The sequence below is a fragment of the Orbicella franksi genome, chromosome 4 (assembly GCF_964199315.1).
Source record: "Orbicella franksi chromosome 4, jaOrbFran1.1, whole genome shotgun sequence".
In the NCBI taxonomy this organism is placed as follows: domain Eukaryota; kingdom Metazoa; phylum Cnidaria; class Anthozoa; order Scleractinia; family Merulinidae; genus Orbicella; species Orbicella franksi.
In genome coordinates, this window is record NC_138148.1 from 31,436,200 (window position 1) to 31,448,971 (window position 12,772).

General features: G+C 40.9%; 1 protein-coding gene across 1 annotated transcript; it reads left to right on the forward strand.

Moving 5' to 3' along the window:
- Nucleotides 1-2,128: 2,128 nt before the first annotated feature.
- On the forward strand, nt 2,129-9,609 carry LOC145483972 (uncharacterized). The gene is made up of 7 exons (XM_081462560.1): nt 2,129-2,301; nt 3,408-4,118; nt 4,639-4,813; nt 6,066-6,166; nt 6,674-6,755; nt 7,347-7,492; nt 8,052-9,609. The coding sequence occupies exons 1-7, from the start codon at nt 2,197-2,199 to the stop codon at nt 8,511-8,513; spliced, it is 1,782 nt and encodes a 593-aa protein (XP_081318686.1). The 5' UTR covers nt 2,129-2,196; the 3' UTR covers nt 8,514-9,609.
- Nucleotides 9,610-12,772: the final 3,163 nt, after the last annotated feature.

The following is a 12,772-nucleotide window of genomic DNA, read 5'->3' on the forward strand; positions in this document are numbered from 1 at the left end:
ACACTGAATATGCGGGAAACGGGGCCTACGATTTGTAGTCCTTTTGCAGATGTAATTACAAAGGCAGCACTTTTAAGACCCTGAGTGTTGGTCCGGTCCGGGACCCGTGAAACCATGTGCGCGAAAAAGGGTAAGGCATCGTGATGGGCTCTAATGATTGGTGCGCTGGACTATGGGTCGGACGGCCTGGGTTCTAGCCCTGGCCATGACCATTGTGTTCTTGGGTAAGACATGAAGTTTACTCTCACAGTGCCTCTCTCCACCGTCCGTCCTTGGACTCAGCGCTTGCTTGCATTCCAAACGCAACTGATTTTTGTAAAAAACAGGATGAATAGAGGCTGAAAATGAGGAATAATGCACCATTGAACATTCATTATTCAGTTGTTCAATCACATTTGGGGAGGCCCGACCCGCGCGGTGGCCTCATGGTTAGTGCGCTCGCCCCCAAATCGAGCAGTCCGGGTTCGAACGCTGGCCTGGGACATTGCGTTGTATTCTTGGGCAAGGCACTTTACTCTCACAGTGCCTCTCTCTACCCAGGTGTATCAATGGGTACCGGTGAATTTAATGCTGGGGGTAACCCTGCGATGGACTAGCATCCCATCCAGGGGGGAGTAGAAAATGTAATATTTCATGGTATTTGCTCTCCAAGAAACCGGTTTAACAGGTTGGTGGTATTTGCGTTAGCTCTCCTGAGCGCACTTAACCACAGTAACGCAGTGAAAAGTTTGGTTTTTGGGAAAGAGAGGCGCTGGATAATAAATCTCTTATTAACACATTTTAGTGTGCAGCACTGACTCGCCCTGTGGACCCGCCAAAGTACAATAACATTCCAAACCCAAAAGGTGATATTTACACACTAAATATTAAATATATCTTCTTTTTGGTGGAAAGATTTAAGTTTGTGTTATTACCATATCTTCCAGTTACTTCCGCGCTGTGATTGGTCAAATATAAGGGCCGTTTTCTACTGCACAGCCTGCTAAAATTATGTGGCAGCGCGTGTTTCGGGGCGCAAGTGAGTTCAAAGTACGGAACTTGATACAGTGAACGGGTCATTTTGCAATTTATGTGCGTTGGCTCTTGGGCTGGCATTACATATCTTCGCTACACAGTGATGACGAGTCCCACGGAGGACGAAACAGCTGTCCACTGTTGCGATCCTGCTTTATCGGTTCTTGTCATGTTGGTGTCTCGAAACGTCTTTCGTGTAGCATCAACGTTGCAGTCTACCGTTTGTCATTATATTTTTTGGCTGAGATCTCTTGTAGATTCTACGTTAGCAGCGTTTTTCGTATGCGGTCCCTTGCAGTTTCTGGTTTCTCTGCTAAAATTAATACCGCTTGAGTTGAGTTGGCTTAGAATACAGATAGCATGGATAGTTTATACTAAGTAAATGGAGCTAAATGGTTATGACTCAAAATGCCGTGGTTTCCTTGGGATTTGTCCTTGCACAAGAAAAAAATCTGCAATGTTTCTAATTTTATTTTGTTATCTTTTTTTAAGACCATTGATATGCTTTGAATTTCAAACAACGCCATTTATTTCCTGATTGACAGAGTCACATGACAAAGTGTATATTGTTGCATTCGGTAAAAATAGTTTGGGATATTTGTTGAGATATTTAATTTAGAAGCCTCCTGGATTGTTGAAAAAATTTTACATATTTAACAAGAATGCGACTGATTTGTTCGGGATATTACCAGTTTGGTTTCAAAACTGCTTTTCTCAATTCAATAAAGTGTTTCCTTAGAGGTATCTTAAGAAACAAAGGGTCGAAATAATGGTATTTGTTTTAAATAAAAACAGCGGGATATTAGAGAAAAAGTCGGGTGTTTGGAATGTTTTTTTGTCCGAATTTCTGGAGAGATATCTAAGCGATTTCACCGAGTGTTTTATTTTGTAGCTAGCCTAGTTTTCCTAGTGATATAATTAGTGAAGTTATCAAACTCTCAGTTTATAAAGCAATTTTAATAAATTTTGATAAAATATTTGGCTCAACCCTTATCCAGTATAATTAATAATGATAATTAATACTTATCATGCAAATAATGAAGGAATGTAAATATCTGTTGTAATTTGCCTCAAGCTGTAAGCTTATTGATGCAGTAATTAAATCCGCAAACAGTCAGATGATTTCGCAAGGCGCTTGTTTATGGCGCGATATACCGTCTCCTCGAATTCTGTTCCTGAATCATGGCAGTAAAAAGCAAACAGCCGGAGGTGTTAATCCCAGAAAATCTCTCCTGGCCGGAATTCGTATTCCAAGACTTCAAGGAATATGAACATCGCACAGCAATCGTGAGTAATTTACAAGCATGAAATATCAATAATTATTGACACTCACGAAGTAATTTCTTCGAGCTAAGGTTTCAATGAGGTTAAGCTGGCGCACCTGAACACCATTAGCGAGGAGTTATAGTAAACTGTGGTATCATGCACTTGTCTGTGTAGAAAATCGGTACCTACCGAGCAAACAGGGAAATCGTGTACGTGAATTCTGTACTGGAGAGAAAAGAATTATCACCATAGAAATGTAGAAAGTTAATCAGTTAAATTATATCCGCTCCGTTTGTTTCAAAGTTCTCTGTACTAAATTTAGAACTGAGTTTCAAGGCTTCCAGTTACAACCTATAGTCAGGGGTGAACATTTAACCATGGCCAGAAGTAACAACAACATCAAAGAGATTGTTTGAGCATTCTTGGCAAGTAAGCGGAAGTTTCCAACGCAAGCAAAATGCTAAACTAATATGTTTTTTTTTTCCCTTGATTTGCATAAGGCCGGAAATTTGCTGTAAACAGGATGGGTCTTGGCGCGTCAGAGTGTGACGAAAAGTTGTCACGAAGTCGCCCACAAGTCTGTTCACGCGACAGTTTTAATAAAATTTTCAATGGTTTTTCACCCAGATCAACTTTATTTAAATCACGATTTAGCCTCTCGCTGGATCACCTCCGAACAGATCGTTATTGTAGTCTCTCGGTCTGTCTATAATCAAAGGAGTTTTCTTTCTGTCATGCTAACAGTTTTTAACAAAACCAAAAAGTTAATACGCGTGCCAATATCACCTTCACACAGGGGAACAATAATCCTTGCTAATTATACATGCAGTTTATGCATACAGTCTAGGGCTTTGAAAAAGAGTTACAAAGTCAACTATGAACAATCCTAAACGTTTGTAAACGCCCTTATCTCCCTTAGCAGGCTTGCCAGGTTGGCAGATTAGTTGAATGAATCTCTCGAACTAGGGAGGGAAAATGAGAGTCCCTGGGAACGAAGTTGGAATGAACTGTGGGAGTACGAGTAGACACAGTGACTAAATCCCAGACCTCGCCTCGGACACTAGCTATGCCACCGCGCCTTTCCCTTGATCATAAGGAAGGTCTTCTAAGGTTCTGATGTTTCTTAGGTCTGCAGCTCGACTAAACGCAAATATACATTTTCTCAAGTGAAGGATTTAAGCATAAAGCTCGCTTCGGCGCTGAGCAAAAGAGGAATCAAGAAAGGAGATGTAATCGCCATATTTGCTCCAAATGTTCCTGAGTATGCTATTGTTTTCCTCGGAGCTCTTCAGATGGGCGGTGTCGTGACCGGTGTCAATCCACTCTTCACGAGCGACGAACTCACCAATCAGCTGAAAGAAGCCAATGCAAAGTGCGTTTTTACTGTTCACCAGTTGGCACATCGGGCAGAAGAAGCCGCGAGGAAACTGGTAATGGAGCACGTGTTTGTCATTGGGGACGACCAGGACGATGATGATTGTGACTCGGTCTCAGTCCTTTTCAAGGACGACGGGTCTGGATTTCCCCTCATAACATTTCACCCAAGAGATGACTTGGCGATTTTACCGTTTTCAAGTGGAGCTGGTGGCCTGCCCCGGGGTGTTATGCTAACACACTATAACTTGGTCGCCCTGGGTTGCATTGTGAGCGCTAACGGGTTTTTGGACTTGAAGGAAAAAGCTTCTGAACAAAAATCTACGATCTTCTCCGTTATACCATTTCACCGAACTTTTGGCATGATCGCTGTCCTGTCTCTTGCTTTACGTCACGGAAGTATCTTGATTTCGATGCCAAGATTTGATCAAAACAAATTGTTTCCTTTATTACAAGATTACAAGGTAAGCAGGACTTTTTGTTACGTTTTGGAAAGTTTGGAGGTCAGGGTCATATGATCCATCACAGATACTGCCGCCGAGGGGTAAGCTCATCACCCAATGAAAAAGGCGAGTGACAAAAAGAGTGACAAAAAGAGGGACAAAAAGAGGGACAAAAAGAGGGACAAAATGAGTGACAAAAAGCCTTTTACATGTTTTTATGTTGTTATATGCAAGAACAACATGAACCTGGCTTAAGACCCAGTGACTTCGATTCTTCGAGTGTGCGAGTCTTCTCGACACCACGTATAGCCGTGGAGTAAAAGAGGAAAATAAGTAGTTAAGCAAACAAACAAACAAATGAAAGGAACTGAACTAAATGAAGTAATGGCTCCTTATTGTATCCGTGCAAGAAAAGATCAACGTGCTTACCTTGATCTTCTTTTGATCAGTGACATGAGAAGTACTGCACGAAAAAGCCGGTACATCTGGCCTATCCCCCGAAATCATGAGAAGTTGAATATTCCTTTAATCTCTGTTGTAGGTGACACATCTCATCTCAGAGGCCTCAGTAGTGCATCTGCTGTCCAACAATCCAGCGGTCGATAATTTCAATCTGACGTCACTGGTCGAAGTGATGTCATGTGCATCAGTGTTAGGCTCGGAGACGTCAAGAAATGTTAAAAAACGACTGCCTCAACTGAGAAGAATCAGTCAGTGTAAGTGAATCATCCAATTAATGAAGTTAACAGTGGACTTTGTTATCCAAGTGTATTTCTTGTAATGTTAGTCAAGTGCCGGGCGCGCGACGTTTATAAGACATTGAAGGCTCAAGAACTGAAAAATTACTTTTGATATTTTTTAAGTCCTGCGCACCTCCCATGAACAAAAATCTACCCCCCTCGTGGTATGTTGTGCCGCACCCCCCTGAGATGAAGCCTTCTTCTTCGTATACCTCACCAGTTAGCTACCCCATTCCTTAGTGGGGCACCCCTCCTAAGAAAAATCCTGGATCCGCTCCTGCTGGGGATAGTGCTTAGCTTGCACCACTACAAAAATTACCGTCGTTGGGCGACGAGTTCGGAGTTTTTGCTAAGGGTGAGGACACACTGATATGTCAAGTGAGGCAAAGTGTAGACAGTCAGCTTTCAAACGAGAAGGGTTTCCAATCTAAAGATAAATACGATCGTGGTTGTCGGATGTGGAAACATCAACTCCATTTAACCAGCATAATTAATTAACCGTGTTCCCATTAGAAGTATACTTAACCAATTTCAGGTAACGTCTTACAGATTTCTTATTATTATCGGTGTGGCTATAAGATTACTCAGTCGCGGAAAGTAGAAGTTTATTCTGGATATGTTTGTGGTTAAAAATTGAGGCTGGATAAAACTTTTTGAAAACATTTACGCGAGGCAGAGAGATGTGTGTATGTCTGTTATTTCCCACTGTTATTCCCCAGGAAGTAAAATTACGTTTAAAGTTGCTTCTTTAGGAGGAAGACGGATGAAATGTTGCTGACAGACAGCAGAATATGAACGAAACTGAATAAGAAAGTATAGGAACGATTCTGTATATGATCATTGGTGGAGTGTTACTTTATTACTTAGTGCTCTTCAATCCGGGTGGGACATAAGGCGTCAACGACCTGCTTTCAGCGGAACCAGTGCTTCGTGGTATGTTGTGCCCCGCCCCATGTCAAGTCCGTCTCTTTTCTCTCGGCCAGTAGTAGAGTGTACTGCGTAAAAACGATGCAGAATGAACGAAGCTACCAGAGCCTTAAATTGGCTCCACCTTCCCAAGATCGCACGACACATAAGAGAGATCGATGTCGAAGGTGATATTGACTGGGGAGTGTTATTTCGATCAGCCACCAAAAACGCAGAACTAACAGTAACGAAAATGTTTTGTATTCAGTAAGAAGAATATGTATTTTGAAATTGGAGTTTAAAAGATTAAATAATTCAACAGGTTATGGCATGACAGAAATTACTGGAACGAGTCACGTGACGCCTCCGGTAGACACCAAACATGGATCGGTTGGTGTGCTTTTACCCAACCTGGAATGCAAGGTACAGTGGTGGACTCGTAGGGTGGTAGGGAAAGGACACAAATTTTCAAGCTGGTGTAGTTAAGGAAATGATGGCTTGAAAAAACCTTTTATGAAGGTCACCAAAGAGATATCGTAGCGAATCCCCCAAAACCCTGCGATGCACTGAATCTTATCACGTTTTGACCTCTTTTTGTTTATTCATGCTTGTTCGACGCATTACGTGAGGGTCCCGCGCAATTACCCGTTTTTAAGCTTCCCGCGTTTCTTATACTTTTTAAATGGTCTTTTACAGGCGGCCAGACGCTTTTTTGATAAAATAAATTCTGTACTTGTTGGGTTTTTGGCAAAACCATTGCGTGGCCCAGAACGTTTGCAGTGCCCTAACTAAAAAAGACCCCGCCCTTACAGGAACCAGGGACAACTATTTAACACGGTCAATTTTGGGATAAACAGGAGCGTGATAATATTAAAAAATATATAAAATTTAGGTTGCATATTTGTCATGATCTGTTATTTCCTTATCAAGGTGTGTGAAGTATCTACTGGAGAGGTGCTTGGGGCTGGTGCACGCGGAGAGATCTGGGTCAGAGGACCAACAGTGATGAAAGGTGTGTTCCTACAGTAGGCCGTACAACGCGTAATTCACAACCGCCATAAATCATTCCAATTCATACCCTATATTAGGCTATCATAAAAAGGATTTAGAAAACGTGATTGAGTGGAGTGGGGTGAGTGGTCCAGGGTCAATGCGTTGTGTTCTTGGGCAAGACGCTTTGCTCGCACAGTGCCTCTCCACCTCAAACCGATGAATTAATTTATTGCTGGGGGTAATCCAGCAATGGACAAGCATCCCATTCAGAGGCAAATTGAAGTACTCTAGTCGCTTAATGCTTCAGAAACCGGCAAAAGCTTAAGCTCCAATGGTTTGGATCACTTGACACAGACTATGGTTGTACTGATCACGAGAACAGCCAACAGAGGTTTTGCACGGCAGCCATGTTGCATGGCAGGAGCAATGAAAATGTTTTGCATTACAAAGAACATTTTTTCCCCATAGGAAAAAGAATCTATTTTCGCTGCCATGCAAAACCTCTATTACCCGTTCCATGCATAAACATTGCTTTTAAATGGGTTTTATATGGGTTTATCTTTAAGTTCAAGAATGCTATCTTTACCAGCAGCTCCGTTTTTTCTCTCAGGTTACTTGAACAACCAGGACGCATCAGATCAGATGATCGACCACTCAGGCTGGCTTCACACCGGTGATATTGGCTACTACGATGACGACGAACACTTTTTTATTGTAGACATTTTAAAAAATGTGATTAAGTTCAAAGGTCATCAGGTTAGTGGATGACGTCACTAAATAGTCCCAAATGACTCGGCTATGTAGGGTGACCAAGTCCATAATGTCCATAATTAATGTCCTGAAGGGAAAAACACTGTCTTATCTCGCTTTACAGTTGATTTACCTGTCGGTTATTTCTTGTATGTATTAAACTATGTGATCAGTATTATAAAACAACTGAGTTACCGCGCACGCGCTCATTGGTCGTTTATATCAGAGTTATATTAGATTCGCGCGTATTTTGAGAAATATTCATAAAAGCAGTAGAGTACTTTTTCCGTGTTTACATAGCCTCATCTAAACACAACCCTCGACTGCGTCTCGGGTTTGCATAACTGACTCGATTTCTCCGAACCCCCCTCGTGTTTAGATGAGGCTAGGAAAACACGGAGAAAGTGCCCTGTTGCTTAAACTTACGCTCGGTGAAATAAATTTTTTCCAGGGGCTAAGAAGGTCGTAGAATTTCGGCCGATTCTTCAAGATTTGCACAGCTTTGCACTAAGTTTACAATCACTTTTAAATTGTTTGCATAAATGAGCTCTCTTTTTATCATCAGGTCTCTCCGTCAGAACTCGAATCTCTCCTCAGGGCCCACCCGGCCATCAAGGATGCCGCAGTTATCGGGATCCCAGACCCCGAGGTCGGTGAACTGCCAATGGCGTACATTGTCGGAGAAAACGAAGAAGATTTAACTGAGATTGAGGTCATGCAATACGTGGACGAAAATGCTGCTCCTCACAAAAAACTGCGCGGGGGTGTGGTGTTTATACCCACGCTTCCAAAAACTGCAGATGGTGAAGTTCTTCGAACTGAATTAAAGGAAAAGTTGATTCAAGGAAAGTACAAACCTGTACAGATGCGAAAAGCGTCTGTATTTCCGACCGAGGACAAGAGGTTTTCTTTAAAGAGACATTCATTAGGACCGAGAATTTTCGCTCGAAACAATGACACAATCCTGGAAGACCTTGAAGAAAAACCTAGAGAGATGACACGGTCTAAAAGCTGTCTTATCCTGTAAAAAATGATGCCTCGCTGGGGTTCACTCTTCTACAGTAAAAGAAACATACTTTCTCGAAATCATAAAGTGAACCATGATGATGACTTATGTGACCTTTAAGTTTCCAACTTAAGATTCGAAGATTCGAAGATTTACCGTAAAATTCAGACTTGAACTCAACGTGATGTTCAGACTTGAAATGAAAAAGATGGCGGCCATTAAACTGTGATTTCACTTACTATCGAACGAATATGCCATGTGTTTTTGGGAGCTGCTGAGCACAATCTAAGCTGCACATTCCTGTTTCGCTTTTAGTTAGGATTTTCAAATAAAAATGAAAGCCAAATGTTTCCTTTTTCCCTGGGATGTACGCAAGTTTATACACCCCCGACCGTACCGTTAAATGTTCCCCGCCCCCTTCCTGGAATTTTGTTGTTGTTACACACCCTGATCGGTGATAGAGCTGTTTTCAATTGAGTTTCGAAAGTAATTGGACAATTGCTTTGGTTTTGGTTTTGGTTTTGCTGCGGTTTGAGATTGGCTGAGTAGTCTAATTGGTAAGTAATTGGTTTAGTTTTGGTTTTACGACGCTCAATTGAAAAGCGCTCTATCAGTATGTCTTTAGTAAAATACTCTGGAGCTTGTTCCTGCAAACTACGTTTGTTCTCTCTTGATTACAACGTTATATGACGGCAATAAAATCTCCATATTGGAAAAGTCATCCTATATTCCGTCATAACGCCAGAGAAATATATGAAAAGTATAATCGACACATGATTATTATTATTGTTATTATTATTATTATTATTATTATCACTATTAAACTATAGATCAATTCACCTTGTACAGGCATAGAAGCTTTATGAAATGCATGGCAGACTTGCCGTGGACCCTCTCTTCACCCCTCCCAGACAGAGTGCAAATGTAGCTGATGGCCACCACCTTGAAACAAAGTCAAATGTTTGAAGTCCCTCTTCGATTTTCGGAATTCTACTTTCAGTCATAATGTATGTTTTTGTTTTGTCAATAGCATACTCCGAGTCTGAAGACTTTAAACAAAGATGTAAAGAAATATATACTTTACCTTAAGATCACCAAGTTCAGTTGACGTGCAATGTGTGCCCAATCCTGTCTATCGGATTCTCCTCTGACTGTGTTAGCGTTTCTTTTAAAACTCGAACTCAGAAAATAGTATTGGACCAATGACAATGCCACTGCCAAACTGTTAGCACTTGTACCAAAAAATACATTTTTGTTAATTCTTAAAATTGTTGTAACTGCGTAGCAGACAGAAAAATTGCGGGAATATACGGAAAGAAGTGAAATTTCAGATATGAAGTTGCGCGAACCTGACTGGAAGTTTTTGAACATAATGTGGGGTTTAAGAACTTCTTTCAATAGAAGAGCATCTTCAGATGAAAACTGATTACAGACATTTACTCTTACAGTGTTTTCATGCGCTAGTTGATCAGCTCGTTGTCCACATTAAATCAGTAATCCACAAACATCAAGGACCATCCTTTCATTTATTGATCTGTTAAATCATTAAATTAAATGATAAATTTTAGCTATTTATAACAACTGAGATTATTTTTAGAGTAATGTAACTAGAACTAGCGAAAAAACGGGGCTTTGTATCTGTTACTTAGCGATGATATGGTGTATTAAGTTTCACGACACTGAACTTTCAATGAATGAAACTCATATCAAAAACGCCCCAAAATAGCTGTGAACAGTAGCCATGTATATTTTGATGAAGTATATCACTTCCAACGAGATGACGTCACCAGCCTTGAGGTTGAACACCCCTCCAGCGTACAGAGTACCATAGCCTGAACTCATTGGTTGTATCATAGCAACGACATTGTTGTTTACACGAACATCGACTCTCCCACTGGACTGATAGAAAAGTTGTGTGTAGATGTTGTACCATCCAGGGGTGGGCACAGTCAGTTTTCCGTCGTGGTATGTCATTCCACCTGTTAAGTGGCTGTTTGTGGTACTGACAGACCAGTCCTTTATCACTAGAAGAAAATTTAATAGCAAGGCGTCATTTCAACGGGAGGCACCCAACGACAGTTGCTTTAAAACGCTGTTTTAGGCTATCTAGAGTGCGTTTAAAAGTCTGTAGGTTAATTTTCGGCCGTGCTATAACATTTTTGTCTCTTGATTCATTCTAGAGGAACTTGCGCTTTAATCTAAAGGTATTTTCGAACAGATAATTTACCGATTCGATCGGTTTGGTGCCCCTGTTCCTGTTGTTAAATGGACACGTTCACAGACAACAGTGGTAGTTCACCTTGCTGTACTTTGATTCTGTTATAGAGCGGTTTTCAGTTGAGTGTCGTAAAACCAAAGCCAAAGTAATCACTCTGAAGATCACAAAAGATACAGACTCGAAGTAATTACGTACAGCTGACGCAAAGCGCGGGAAAACGTGTGCGCACGATTCACGATTGGTTTTGGTTTTACCTTTGATTGGATGAAAAAGTGGCGCGATTTTTTAAAGCCAATGGTGTAGCGTAGTAAAGCAAAACCAATTACTTTTCGACACTTAAATGAAAAACGATCTAGTTTATTTGTTATTATCTATTAAAGCTAACAACAGACTTTTAGATCCATACCACATTCCGTCAAAAATAAATTAACAAGAATAATTAAAGTATCTTTGTTGGGGGCATAATTCGTGTTTCCGTTATTGACAGCTTCAATGTGAGCAGAAGGTTTGTTTGGATCCTGTGTTAGCATAAAATCAGAGACAAGAAATTAAATGTTAGCTATCGATTAAATTATTTAGATCAAACTAAGTAAAAAAAAAATACAGAACACAGAATTGATGATGATTTTCACAGGCGGAAAACACTAAGCAATTAATGACTGGCCTCGCGGGAAACAGTGAGTTTTGTTTCTCTGAGGCTCTCACTAAGGTCAAGGGAAAACAAAACTCACTGTTTCCTGTGGGGTCAGTCATTAAGTGCTTTGTTACACCTCCCAACTCAAAAATAGAAAAAACTGAGAAAAAATTATTCGGCTGACGGCAGCTGGCACAACAAATTTGCCTCGGTTTCAAGGTGCACGACCTGATCACGAGCGAGTCGAAAGTTCCAGTTGTTGTTTCCCTAGAGAGTTAGTGAGTTTTGACCTACGACACGTGACATGTTCTCCTCCAATCAGAAAACGTATTTGAGTTTGGAGGTATAACAAAGGTTTTAAGCGATGCATTAGCTGTTTATTTGTAAGTTGCATTGACAATTTGTTCCTGGATCTCCTTTATCTCCTTTTGTTCCAGAATCTCCTTTCTCGCCCTTCTCGCCCTAAGAATATTTCAAATCAGCGCCATTAAACTAGCAAGTGACTGTACTGTAATCAAACGCCGTAGGAACTACTTAAATTAAACATTATAGCCAATCACAAAGGACACAGCCATTCAAGTTAACCAATCAAAACTCGAAGTGATCACAAATGCAAGTAACTGACGCAAAGCGGGAAAACGTGCGGGAGAGAGTCACGATTGGTTTTGGTTTTACTTCTGATTGGATCAAAAAGTGGCGCAGGATTTTTACGCCAATCAGTCCTGTACCGCGGTAATGCGTCCGGTAATGCAAAACCATTTGCTTTTCGATACTCAAAGGAAAACCGCTCTAGATGAACCGCGCATTTCCTCAGTATTAATAACTCCTTATTATTAACCGAAAGTCAGGTCGTTATGGGAAAACCTCAAACTTCCACTTTTCCCTATAGACCGAGCGATCCGTAAAGACCGAACGTTTGAGGTTAATAAGTTGTTTACTATGGCTTTTTTCTTTGTTTTTGCAGGGGCGTATAATCGGCCCGTGGTCATTATGAGAGAATAAGCCCTATAAATAGGAGAATAAAGTCCTATAAAGAGCCAATCCGCTACAAACGCAAGCCATATCATAATTAGGAGCAGTTTTCAACTGAGTGTCGCAAAACCAAAACCAAAACCAAACCAATTACTAACTAATTAGACTACTCGCCCAATCTCAAACCATTGATAAACTAAAAACAAAACCAAATCAAAGTAATCGTCTGATTACCTTCGACACTAATAAACAGCTAATTGTTACTTCGTGCACAGATTCGCGAATTTCGGCGTTGAGTCTGAGCTAACGATCAAAGACTAAGAAAGGGCCCCTCGGGAAAAGGTTTTTATTTTAAACTCAGTCATAATTTGGAGTTTCAGGCGTATCTTCGAAGAAACTAAGGAAAAAATCGGCATAGTTTCTTTCGGATTCGTCCATAATTTTGGAGCCTCTTTA